Here is a 14,021-nt window from a genome sequence, read left to right as displayed (position 1 = left end):
GTTGAAGTTATGGCAATAAATATCTTCTTAGTTTATTTCAAAGCACTTAATTCAAACTTCTGTGTTAGTAATAGTATTTGCATGGTACTAAAAGACTGCTTCCCTGATCAAAAACCTCACCGCATGCCTCTAGTACAGTCGTTTTGGCGTTGCTGGGCTTGCATTGTCAAAAACAATTAAGTATGCGAGTGTATACCAGTCTCAAAAACGTCACAAAATTGATGAAACCAGTCATTGTTTTTTCTGAATTTAAGGAATTAAATATCACTTGTCTTTTATTTCTATAATAAATGAAAAAATATTTTTTACCAAGAATTTTCACTTACAAACTTGAATGTCAACATATTATAATAAAGATGGAGAATAATTAAGAGGAGGGAATATTGAAGTATGAGTATAGATAGGGCTTATGAGCTTTCATTAGCTGGTTAAAGTGGCCACTTTACACACTCGTTAATATTCATCATTCTGCTTAAGTTTTAACATGTGTATTTTTTAAATTCAATTCTTTCATCTGTTTTTGGAAAGTCAAAGAGCTTAAACCTTCATAGATACGAGTGAGATTCATCTGATTGAATTATTTCACATACCCACTAGGCAACGCTTGAAAATATTTTACAATTTACAAACTTCTTCTTGAACCAGTTAGTGAAATCAAGAATATTTTGAGTTTATCCAATCACAACAACCTCAACAGGTATAAAAACTTGTATGAAAATAGTAAGCGAACTGTATAATTTCAATTATTGTAGTTAAGGCAACGCGAGAAAACTTCAAGTAAAGAAAAAACATCTCATATTTAAATTAGGTGGTGGTCCGGTGGCTAGTGTTGCGGACTCACGGGCCAGAGGCCCGAGGTTCAAATCCCACTTTATACCAACTTGATTGCCATTTTTAGATCGTTAGTTATTTACAACTCGTTGAAAATAGCTACTGAAATTGAAATATTTGGGTAAATTATAAGAACGCTAATATTTATTTTATATAAAAAAAATTATTTAAAAACTTTTTAAAATTTATAATAATAAAAATACGTTTATAGTTTTAATCCACTTTTATTGATAAATGTTTACTAGCGACCAGGTTTTGTTGTGACCGACATCGTCAGACTGGCGGGAGACTAAACAAATTTCATGTTATATACAAGTGCAAGCAGAGGTTGTAAATCATGATTTTATATAATTATGGAAATAACAGAAGTTGAATTTAAATAATTTAAGTATAAGGTAATAAAAATTATAAGAATATAATGTTTTATATTATTGAATATAATTTATAAATAAAAGTGGAATAAAACTATAAACGTATTTTTATTATTATAATGATAATGCAGTTCCACCAAGAAATATCAGTAGAAAAACTTAAACTTTATTTAATTTAAAAAAAAAAAAAATTAAGGAATAACTTGCTTAAAGTATTTAGAGGCTTGTCAGCGGGTGGAAAAGACGGGACATGGAAAGAGGTTATGAAAAATACACCTAGGCCAATTGGATAAAAAGTTTTTCTTTTATTTTTTCTGACAACTGGCGGGAGTTGAACACGCGACGCCAGTTTAACAGTTGGCCGTCAAACCAACGGCGTCTGTCAGCTAAATATCATATACGTCGGACTGTTTATTTATGTGCAACTCAGTTTCTATTATCCGGAACCAGCGAACTAAACTGTTATAGCTTTGCAATTGAAAACCGAGGGTATTTTTTTACTTCTAGCTCGCTAGAGACCCATTTGTCAGGACTGAGAGGAAAGAGGAAGCTACCCAATAGAAGGGTACCATTTGACTGTATCTACTTTCTCGCAACGTGTAAAATACCCACACAGCGCGGTTGAAATTCTAGATAAACTCACTCATTGGCTTTGTACGAGTCTTTTATAACATTTTTTTACCCTGATATATAAATGTTTTAAATTACATACACGTATTAAAAAGATCGTTTTTCCAATGTATTTTTATTACTGCTTTTAAAGGAAACCGTAGTGGGCTTTGAATCCAATCGTCCGCAGAAATTACAAATTACTCGGTGATAAAAGCACGTCCACAGAAAAGTTCGCTTCGGTTTAGAATTACTCTTAAACTATTTTACGAACGTACATTATGTATACAGTATACAATGTTTTTCAACTTTTTTCAATACGCAACCTCTTTACGAGATAAAAAAATCGGGTGAACCCCCGGAGCCTTAATTTTATCATACCACTCGTATGCCAGTGATTTCAACGACGAATAATCTATTTTATTTTCTTTACGTTGAAACTATTTTATTTTTTGTTGTTAGTGAGGGGGAAACATTTTCGAAAAGAGAATACGGAAGTCTAGGCATTAACAGGGTTTATGACCTGTCATTGGCTGTTCTGCCCAGTAAGTTGAAGAAAATCGGATGTTTAAACTTGTGCATAATGGTGAATGGTACACAGTGTGTAAAGTGGCTTCTTTAACCAGCCAATGAAAGGACATAAGCCTTAATAATGCTGACACTTCAATATTCCCTTCTCAAAAATGTTTCCATCTCTGCTGCAACAAAGTTATTTCAAATAACTTCCTACGGTGGAAATCCAGCATGTCTACATACATTAGGACTTACTCAAAACATTGTATAATATTTTTAATTCACTAGTACCCACAATATAGAATTTAATGCAGCAGGCCGTCAGCAGCAAGAAATTTAATTCGTTAATGTACATTATTTGGTAAATCTGCCTACAAAATAAAATTTAGTAAATAATGGTTTCCTGTCAAAAAAATATATTGCTTGCTTATGCTTGATATTTAAAAGGTCAGAACGTTTGCCTACCATGCAAGAGGTTTCGGGTTCGATTCTAGACATTTTCGACATTAAATATTGATTTAAAAATGTGTTTTTACACAAGAATATATCACAGTCCCCAGACTGGCACCTGAAGAGTGAGACTGATTATTTTACTTTCAAGTACAAAATGATCAAGAAACGCTGTGGTTGGTGTACCAATGCAGTGTCTTTTGTACCATTAAGTGTGAAAAGCAAGATGCCCTTCGAGGAATACGCATTGTTTTTTGGCTCTAACGGGATTTTTATGGGATGATCTTCATGGTGGCAATGCAGAATCGAACTCAAGACATGTGTTGACTATTTCCGTAAAATGGAAAGAGAATTTATCTACTAATACACCAACAAGTAGTGCTGGGAGGTTTGTATTGGTCGAGGATCGGGCCAGGCTGCTCATTCGCCACCGTAGTGTGTTATTGAGGACCTAGTATGTAGGATTGGGTTTTCATATATCGTGTGGTTAATACAGTTGGTTGTTAGGTTGGTTAATAGGTAGGTTGATAGATTAGTTGATGAGTATTAGACTAGGATGCTAGATTTTTAATAAATTAATGCTAGGTTTTTGTCTTTAATAGCGTGGTGCTAGAAATAGAGCGAATTAAAAAACAATGATTTTCTTTTGGGTTAAATAGGTTTGAATTGTTTAGCCATTTGGTAAGGGTTTTGATTCTGCCAATCGGACTTGTTTCTCCCGGTTTACTAACAAGCTAATAAATTAACATACCCAATCGCCGTCAGAAATAGGAAAATTTGATTGAGGGGACAGACGAATTTACTGTATATACTTATGTTGCTCTGACGGCAATAGGGGCATTGAAAGCAGCAAATGTAAAATTAAAATAAAAACGCCCACATTTTGTAAACAAAGAATAAATTTGCCGTTCATAGCAACTGAAATTTTTTTTTTTTGCAATGTGCGGATCTAAACAGAGTCCACAAGACCTTTAAAATAGATCCGGGTAAGTGGGTAGGTTTTCAATGTACCTTTAGGCGCGGATAGGAAATGATGTTGACAAAAGTTCAAATAAAATAATAAAGGTACCAACCGTAAACAAAATAAAACAAATCTTCAAAAATAAATTCATACAAAGTATTCCTAAATTTATTGTAACAAAGAGAAAAAAACATTTTTGAGAAGGGATTATGGAGGTCTTTGCATTAACAGTGCTTATAACCTGTCATTTGGAGGTTTAAATAGTGACTTCCCACACTGTGAAGTATTCACCATTCTGCCTATGTCATCTACATTTTCACAACTCTTCCGTCTGTTGACTTTTGTGACGCAAAAGAGCTGAAACCTTTATCATGTGGGTGAGATTCACCCGGCTAAACTATTTCACATACAAGACAACGCCTGAAAACAAATTGTCATTTTTTATACTTCTTCTTGTACCCGTAAGTTTAATTAACAAAGTTTCCCCTCTCTGTTGTAAAAAAAAAATACGTAAAGAACTCCACAGGGAGGAAAACCTAGCCTGTCTACAAACATTTGAACATACTCAAAACATTGTTGACACAGTATTTCAATTGTAAGTTTATTTTCAATGATAATCATTCATAAATATTTTTGTGAACTTTTTGTGAACGTCAGGATTTACAAATAAAACAGCGTTGTCAAATGAGATAAATTTCCGTTTGATTTGGAATCAATCGTTAGAGTAGTAAAAAATAATAAAAATCTAGAAGACTAATGACCCGAAACCATTCAGCATAAAGTATTTCGATCTAATAGTTATCACATTAGCTAGCTATTAGAGTTCGTAGGAAGAAGATTGATTAGCGACGAAATCTAACCAACTTCTCAGTCGTATTTTTTCTCGTCTTTTGTTACAAGCACAAAATCTAATTTACTGGAGCTTTGTTCATTGAGAGCCGATAGGATAATAAACCATACATTCCATATCAATCCAAGATTAGATCGCAAATATATTTACTCACAATAACCATAAAATTAAAATCGTGTAAAAGTTTTTAAACGTTAGTAAGGCTAAATTCTTAACATGTGAATTTATTGCAGAGACAAACACCATCAAATTAATTAAATTTTAGTGAAATGTATTTATTCACTCCAAAACAAATAATACGGCCAGAAGTCGAGATGTCAAAACTTACTTTTCTCGGTACCAATATAATCAGGAAAAAAATATTTATTTACTCACGTGCCTGCCAAAATTAAATTATTTTCTAATTACCGGGTCCGAATTACAATTGAAAGTTAAAATTGATCTTCAATTTTTTAAAGAAAGTAAAATTAAGTTTTCAGGGCGAAAGATATATTATATGAATATTTTAAAAAAAACATGTTCATATGCGGGTAACAAAAAAATTAATAATCAACTTTCATAAAAATATACACATGTTTACATCAATTTAACTTTAAAGACAGTCGAAGATAATTTTGTTAACCTTCCATAATAATTTCCATCAGTAATCGGAGCCCAAGTATCCGCAAATGTGTTTATTTTTTACTGCTTCTCTTGGTAGTCGGCATTATACAGAAAAGTAAGATTTTAGTTTGACAACAGTTTCTGACCGGTTTGTTTTGGAGTGAATAAGCCTTTTCGGCTGTGCCCACATATTTGCTCGTAACCAAACGAAAAATGATATATTTTGTATTGTATTATTTATTTTTGGTCTTACCTACAACCTCGAGATATCCCATTTGACTCCTCATGGGTTCCGTATTAAGTTGGCACATGTACCAGCCCCTGTCCGCCTCCCTTAACTCCTTGACGTGGAGTCTCCAAGCTCGCCGGTCAGCCTGAGATACCCCTATCCTGTGGTTTTTGGTGATCACGTGGCCCGCTATCGTCAGGATGGTTTGCGTGTCTACCCTTAGCCAGGCCACCTGGAGATAGAAATCAAAAATCAAAGATTAGAAATTACGCAGAATTTTTGAGTACGCTAAATTTTGCAGGCAAATATTATACTAAATTATACGCAAATCTCCCAAAATACAAAACTGGCAAAGTACAATAAATATTAAATGTGGTAGCGAGGTTCATTACGGGAATAACAAAATATAAAATGTCCAGTGATAATACAATTGACTATTGTCAAAAGAAAGAAAGCCTCATTCCTTGGTCACATATTTTGTAATGAGAAATATCTAGTTCATCAACGTATTATGAAAGGAAAGATAGATGGCATGTGGGATGGCATAAATGCTCAGGAATCTTAGACAGTGGTTTGGTGTGCTGGATACAGAAGCGCTGATTAGACTGGCCTAGGATCGTGACGAGTTCAATAGCTCAATCACAAATAACTATCGACTTGCTTAAAAACATGGAAAGTGTTTGAGCGATCACAATGAACAATAATTAAAAGCTTATATTATCGCAGTCAAAAGTCAACGCGTGTGTAATGTCTAAATCAACGTTCGTCTCGGTTTGTTTTTTGTTTTCCTAGTAAATAAATACAGTTTACTGGCGAAAAATTGGCGTTTACTATAAGAAATAATACAATATATTGCATTTGCAAAATAGTTAGGAGTATCTAATACAAAAAAGTGAAAATTAAATTACAATTACTATGGCGACTGCTTTTTTGACATTTGGCTTGCCAACCGCAGACCAAATGCAATAAATAGCGTGATAAATAAAAAATAAATAAATAAAAACAGCAGTAATGGAATATTTTCCATATTTACACCAGTTAAATTCAAATATGTGATTGCGCAGAAGGATTATACGTCGCGAAACGTAAATATTTTGACATTTAATATTAGGTGTTCACGGTTGTTGCTTGATTGTGATCACGAATACGATAAAAAACCATGGGTGGTGAGAAATTGTTATCACGTCGCTTATTAGCACGTCGATAGTTATGTGATTGAGCAACAAGACGATAGATACCGACCTCCGGTAGGAGCGGCAAAGGAACAATATAGGAGAATGAAATTAAAGCTTTGTTGGATAGTGTTGAAACTCTTCCGTAAAATGCCTTCGATATTTTAAATATATCAAAAATACACGTCAAAGAAAATTCACCTTTTGGTTAACGTTTGATTCAGGCAGTAGAAAACTTGTCGAATTCCGGCGCAATCCAAACACTAGGTTTATACACGTTTGGAACCAATTGCCTTTATACCTGCGCATCATAGACTTGGACTAGATATTAACTTAAATAAAAAACGAAGGTAAAAGGAAATATTTTAAAAAAATGGCTTTCTCACGGCAAAGCAACATATATAATAAAATTTATTTATTTATTTACTATAAATACGGCCAAAGCCAATTACAACAGTTACATAAAGAAATATAAATGCAAGAAACTGAACAAAAAAAACATAAAACTATTTGGCAAAGACAAACAAAGGCAAAACAATAATTATATACAATTTATTCATAAAGACGAAAGACCTAAGACTTCAAGCTAAACCATGCCAATCCAACTTCATCCCACACTTTTTAGTCGCGAAGTGATCTACGAAAAGCCGGAAGATCTATCCGTCATTAACATGTTAAGAAGTTAAATCAAACAAAACATAACCTTTGACCAACAGTGACATACATATGAAACTAGAGATAAAAGACTGAAAATTTTACCTTTCCAAAGAAATAGAAGGCCTTGAAATATTTCAAATCAATAAGATGTAAAAAGTTCTTGATGAATTTTTGCATAAATTAATTGTTATATTATAAATGTTACAAAACAATTATTGTCATTATTATCATCATCAATGCCCCTCCGCACCTAATGGTACATAGGGCACTGCATTGTTACTCCAATCGCAATGTATCTTGATCATTTCTGTTACACGAAGGTATGATGATCAGTCTTACGCTTCAGGTACCAGTCCAGGGACTTTGAAATATTCTAGTGTAAAAACACTATTTTAAATAAATATTTCATGTCAACCATGTCGGAAATCGAACATGAGGTTTCTTGCATGGTAGGTAAAAGCGCTGACCACCACGTAATTACACCACACAAATTATTGTAATAAAGTAAATAGAAAAATATGGTAATGTTATCAGTTTTGAAAATATTATGAACCTACTTAATAAAGCATAAATTTATAATTTAAAAATTAACTAATGAAACTAAACGAAGAATTAGGATTAAATTTTTTCTTGTTTTTTTTTAATATTACTGATTATGTCTAAATGACTCCCGAGGAGGTGAAATCCAATCTTTTGTCTACAAGTATTTGGACAAACTCAAATATTGTTACTGATTATGGATTTCTATAAATAAATAAATACAAAAAAACATCAGTATCACTGAGAAAAAAAAACTCTATTATCTTATAATATTCATAATTCATACTGAACTTTACTCCTCTACTCCTTTTTGTCCTCCCTTTTGCTCACAGTATGAAAAATTAAGGAAATTTTATTAAAATATTTTCTTACCTTAAATGTTTGTAAGTTGTCAACAATACACGTTAGTATCGCCTCTCTTCCAAGGGGGGTGGTGACATTGCCGATAGCCTCCCCAAAACTTGGTGTTTCTAGAACAAGACAAGGTTTTTTGTGTGAATATAACTAACTCAAACATTCTCACGTATTCAATAAAAGTCTTGGAATGGGGTTGAAAAAAGGGATGAATTTTTATTTTCGATGTTTTAGGTTTAGCCCTACGACTAGGCATCCATAGACATTTGTTAGCAAGCGAAGGTACATATTTGAGGTATTTTGGATATTAAATACATTGAACTTTCTTTTCTGATTCAAAAAATATAATACTTATTTAGTGAGGTTATTTATTCATGTAAAATATTATTTGTTATGTAAAACAAAAATTTGGTTGATTTATATGTACTATAGTATTTTATGTTTTTTAATGATATTTTTATATCAGTTAGAACTTTATACTACTACTTACTTAGTACTACTAAGTAATTACTTTTTCCATTTTTTTTCCTACTTTTTGTCCTAGTGGATAAACAATACAATTAAGTGAGTGAAATAGTACTAGAAACCTGGACGAGCATTTTTGACTCCATGGATACTCTCAGGTAAAATATATTTAAAAAAAAATTAAGTGGAGATAAGTCCGCTTCGTAGTGTAGTGGTTGGAGCATTTGCGTATCATACTTAAGGTTCCGGGTTTTATTATCCCAAACAAAGCAAATAAAATGTTAAAAATTTACAAAGTAAAGAACGTTTCAAAGTATATGGTACATAATATGCATGTTATACAACAATGTTGGTGTTTCTCAAAATGTACAAAAAACTATTTTGATATATTCTTTAAAAATTTTCTTGAATGCCATCTTATTGAAGTGCGTATGAATTTCGTGTCATCATAAATTAGAGACACCTTTATTACTAATTAGAAGAGGGGACGTATTGTAAAAAATGATATTCATTTATGAATCTTTTCAAAATATATGTGAATTTAAAATACGTCTTCATTAATAAAAAAAAAACATCCTGCAAATTTTTACAACATATTATCGTTGAAAAAAATTACAATATTGAAATTAACAATATTTTATTGAGTAGTTGAAATTTAGAATATTAAAATCAACATTTTTTTATTTCGTTGCTGAAATTTAGAACATTGAAATTAACAACTTTTTATTGGGTTGTTGAAATTTAAAATATTCAACAAACCACTTTGATAAATTTGAAGAATAAAAAATTCACTGAAATTTTGTATAAAAAAAGAGTTTAATTTGATAATAGTATTATTCAAATTTTAATGTTCTTATCTTTATTTGTGCAAGTATATTCGATTTATCAAATGTTTATTTGTATTACAGTAAATAAACGAATTTATATGGTAGGTACCTTAAAATGATGAATTAAAATAAACATTAAAATTGAGGATCGAAATATACTTATCTAAAAAAAAACAAATCACCCCATAAAATAGCATATCAAAATGTAGGTGACTGAAAATGACAAATCGAATTGCATTTTGAAACAATTGTTAATGAATCTTAAGAATGGTGAATCGTAACGTAATGTAATATAGTGAATCAAAGTGTTGAATCAAAATGAAGTGTTAACTTCAAAATAGCAAATTCAAATTTTATTTATGTAGATGTTTGTAATAAATATTGTAGCAATTATAAATCCACCAGATTTGAACCATAATTCATTTCAGTCAAAAGTTAAGCATTCTGCCAAATTAAAATTGCTTTGATTCTGAATGGTCAATGAAATTTAATTAAGCAGAACGGAAGTGCCCTGGTCGGAATCAGCTTGAACTTCTTAGTCTTTTGTTCGTGTCAGGGTTCATGGAAACTTTGCACCGCATTTAGCGAAGATCGGCAGTTCATCAAGGGGTAGGGGTGGGCGGGCGTGCGGAGAAAGAGTATGGGCGGGACAGCCCATCATCACAACTATTGATGCGCGTAACAGGTAATGATAATCGAATAATTCGATTCTTTCTGTGGTTAAATAATTAAAAAATATTCGAGGTTAAATAATTCGATTATTTCTCTGATATAATAATTTGATAATTTCTATGGTTAAATTGATTTATTTATTTATTTTACATAAACGGCATAAATTGCCTTTAACATATATTGAACATTAATATGAAAAAAAAAAATACATTTATAAAAACATAACAAAAAATTATAAAATTGCATAACTATAACAATAGTAACAAGTAGATAAATACACATAAGCAACCAAAAATATTAACGAAATAAATATGAAAAAACAAAAAAAGGAAAAACATTTTTAAATATAAAGAAAAGTTTAAAAATAATATTGCGAGAGAAAAAAAGAAATCAGACTCGTTTTATAACTATCAAGTCCAGAACCAAATATATCAGCCTTGTCCTCATACCGATTGCCATATCTATGGAGCCTAGAGATAGGCAAGTGCATGTGATAGTTGGTTCTAGAACTTGCAGAACAAAAAAGAGATCTGTGGCGGGTATGTCGACCAGGATAAATAATTAGATTATCCCCTTAATCGGACAGTTAATTTACTGTTTATTTTTATTGATTTATTTATAGTTTTAAAAAACCCTTTACTGATTATGTAAACATAAGATTATTATAAGGTCAAGTCAAATTATATTTTGTCTGGTCATTGTATAATATTTATGACTGTCCTGCATTTTTCCTCGCTTTTTTTAATGTGATATTATTGTCATTGTCTGGTATTACATTTGCGTATTTACTGTTGTGTCATGGTCATGTGTTTTTTATTTATTTTTATTTTATGTAACACTTTTTATACATATACAATATACGTATGTATACATAAAAGGGCGGGCATATTACCTTCAAGCAATTTCTCCCTACCTATCTAAATCGTTCAGTTTGAAAAAATTACAAATACATGGACATATTGAATCTTAAAATTTAAACAAAAATTAAAAACAAAGATTAACAAAACAAAAAAATTATAAAAAATTAACACTATACTACAATATAAAACCTTGACACTATTATATAAATAGAGGAAAGGGGATAGGAAGAAAAGGAGAAGGATAAAATAAAATTTTTAATAGTGACATTTCAATCTTGACTTAAATGTAAATAAAGAAGGGGCGTCTCTAACATGAGTTGGTAGATTATTCCACAATCCAGCGGCTACTACTGTGAAAGAGGAGGCAAGAAAATTAGAGTGATTACAGGGTATTAAACGGGTTCTCTCGTTACTTAAACGAAAAAATAGTCCATGTTGTGAAAGAGGTTGGAAGAACTTTCTCAGATAAACAGGTGAAGTGGGATTATTTAAAATATTGTGAAGAATAAGTAATAGAATGCGAATGTTTCTTCTATGCCCGATACTGAGCCAGTGTTGTTGCGTGCAACACTCGGTTATGTGGTCAAATTTGCGAAGATCAAATATATAACGTATACAAATATTCTGCAATCGTTCTAATTTATCAAGTAAATCAGAGTAAGCTGGATAACATACACCCGCAAAGTCTTCTTTTCGAATGAATTTATGTATACTACTTTTTTAAACTCAATTTTTTTCAAGTATTTGACATCAAACTGTCTTATTTTTTTGCACAGTTTAATCGTAGGGTTCATGTTAGATAAATATTAGTTTTGTGAATATATTTAGTGAATTAATTATTTGTTTTTTTCAGTTTCCATTTTTTCTTTAAACAAATATGCTAAGAAGCCAAAACTATATTGGTAAATTAAATAACAAACATTTAGGCCTGTAAAGCATAATTTTTCCATTCAATCACATGTATTTATAGGCGGCATGTCTCATATTCTAGAAAACGATTATTCGGTTATATTTATCAATCGGTAATGCGCATCACTAATCGTTTTCAATGACCAAGACTTTAACTAAGTTTGTTATGGTTGAAAATCATACCATCGACACGGAGGCGGGGTCGTGATGGAGAAGACAATTTTTGATTAATTGTCTGGCATCGAAAACCAGACGTTTTAATTGAGTGATATTAATTGAATAAAAATACGATATTGAAATCATCACAAGCGCCGTCGTGCAGTAGGTAAAATGGCCAACTGTGAAACTGGCGTCGCGGGTTCGATTCCCTCCAGAAAAAAATTCAAGATATATTTTTTGGGTATTGTGGCGTATTTTTCATTACCTTCTTACATATCCACTCTATCTCACCTGCTGACAAGCCTATAAATAGTTATGTTTAAAAAAAAAACAAAAAAATTAAATCGTTACTTTAAAAAACGAAAAAAAAAAAAAAAATTAATGTCTTTTACTCTCCGAAAAATCTGTACTCTTCAATCATAAAACTGTCATTGTTTTTTGGATTGACGGGGTTTTTGTTTAAGAAATTTGATTAAAATTAAGTAAACCTAAAAGTTGATTTTTTTTTTGACAGAATAAGCCCTTAAAAAACCTAGACTCTTATATTCTCTTTTCAAAAAAACTCTACATTTTTAGTTAAAGAGTTTACAATCAATTAACAAGTAGTATTAAAAAAATAACATTCTCAATCGATAAAACATTGTTATTTAATTTATTTTTTTTATTTTTACTACAAAAAGTAAAAGTTGAAATTCTAAAAACCTCCTGCATTATTTATTAATGGCTGATACATATCTCTATGTTTTGAAATCACCATTCATAGTGGTAGTTCATTTGAAAAAAAAAACGCTTTCGTTTTGAATAACGTCAATCTTAATAAACGTTTGAACAATTCATTAAAAATAACACCAATTAATTTAAGAGCAAGGAAAAAAGCCAAAATGAATATCAAAAGAATAGAAACGAGAGTAAAAAGTTTTTGGGAAAGAAAATAAATACAGGAATTTTAGAAATAAAAGCTTTTATATCCAGCTGTAAGCTTTTGAAAGTCCTTGCAGCATCCGTTATTATGTTTTCTAAAAGTTATCGTGAATAACTTTGTATGAAGCTTTTATCATTGAAATTAATTTAATAATAATACAAAAAGTTTCTCGACGGTTAAATTAATTTTACTGTTAACATTTGACAACGCTTTTAAGATTTTCAGAATGGTTTACACTTTTCAAAGTTTGACGCGATTTCGTGGATAGTAATGAAAATGTCAGTAATTTTCAAATATAACATCATTATACGATACGAGTAAAATCAAAGTTGAAATTAAATATTATCCTTAGAAAATCATCTGTTAATTTGATTTAATTTATGAATTCTTTTTTGTTTGCACTTTTAAACACAACATAATATTTTTGAAACGTTTTTAGGTACATTATTTATTAATATCTTTCCGAACATTGTTCGAAAATTTTGCAAATTTTATTGGTTTATCCAATGTTTACATAGATATTTACACCTTAAAACAACTGATATTAGATCGAATAAAAAATGGTAGACCAGCTTTTACTTGCATAACGCGATTATTTATTTTAAAATGTGACTCAACCAATAATCTAATCAAATAATAAATTAATAGTTATCAACTCTTACTGTTAAATAAATCACTTTCTTCAGGTATTTTTCCAGATCTATGGAAACCAAGTTATATGTCTCTTTTATTTAAAAATGATGATATTACGCAGGTTATTGATTATTTGTTTACTATCAAAGATTTCTAAATTAATACAATAAAGTTTTACTGGAATAAATAATATTTACATACGTATTTGTTTTTACGTAAATATAAATAAGTTTTTCTCCAATTCACGGGAAATGTAAATGTTCTACAGTTTTAAAAGTTTTTTTAAACCGTTTTTAGAATTGTCAAATAACCGTTGTATTCTGTAATATGAGTATGAATATTTGGCTACCGTTGTTAATGAAATGGAAATGGATTCTATACCCTTTAAACTAATATTACAAAAACCATTTGGGAAATCGAATTTTGAACATTAA

The 14,021-nt window shown here is 30.7% G+C and overlaps 1 protein-coding gene across 1 annotated transcript in view; it reads right to left on the bottom strand.

Annotated features, from left to right (window-relative positions):
• Positions 1-14,021, bottom strand: part of LOC148283828 (lachesin-like) — a 275,848-nt gene that overhangs the window by 62,334 nt on the left and 199,493 nt on the right. Inside the window, exons 2-3 of the mRNA XM_088243137.1 lie at positions 8,159-8,256; positions 5,442-5,649 (exon numbers count right to left, since the gene is read on the bottom strand). Of these exons, the coding sequence (XP_088099263.1) occupies positions 5,442-5,649; positions 8,159-8,256 (306 nt within the window). The remainder of the gene's footprint in view (positions 1-5,441; positions 5,650-8,158; positions 8,257-14,021) is intronic.

This window comes from Micrasema longulum, unplaced genomic scaffold, assembly GCF_059751315.1.
Source record: "Micrasema longulum isolate JH-2025_06_02 unplaced genomic scaffold, ASM5975131v1 h1tg000191l, whole genome shotgun sequence".
Lineage (NCBI taxonomy): Eukaryota > Metazoa > Arthropoda > Insecta > Trichoptera > Brachycentridae > Micrasema > Micrasema longulum.
This window is presented reverse-complemented; position numbering and strand designations above follow the sequence as displayed.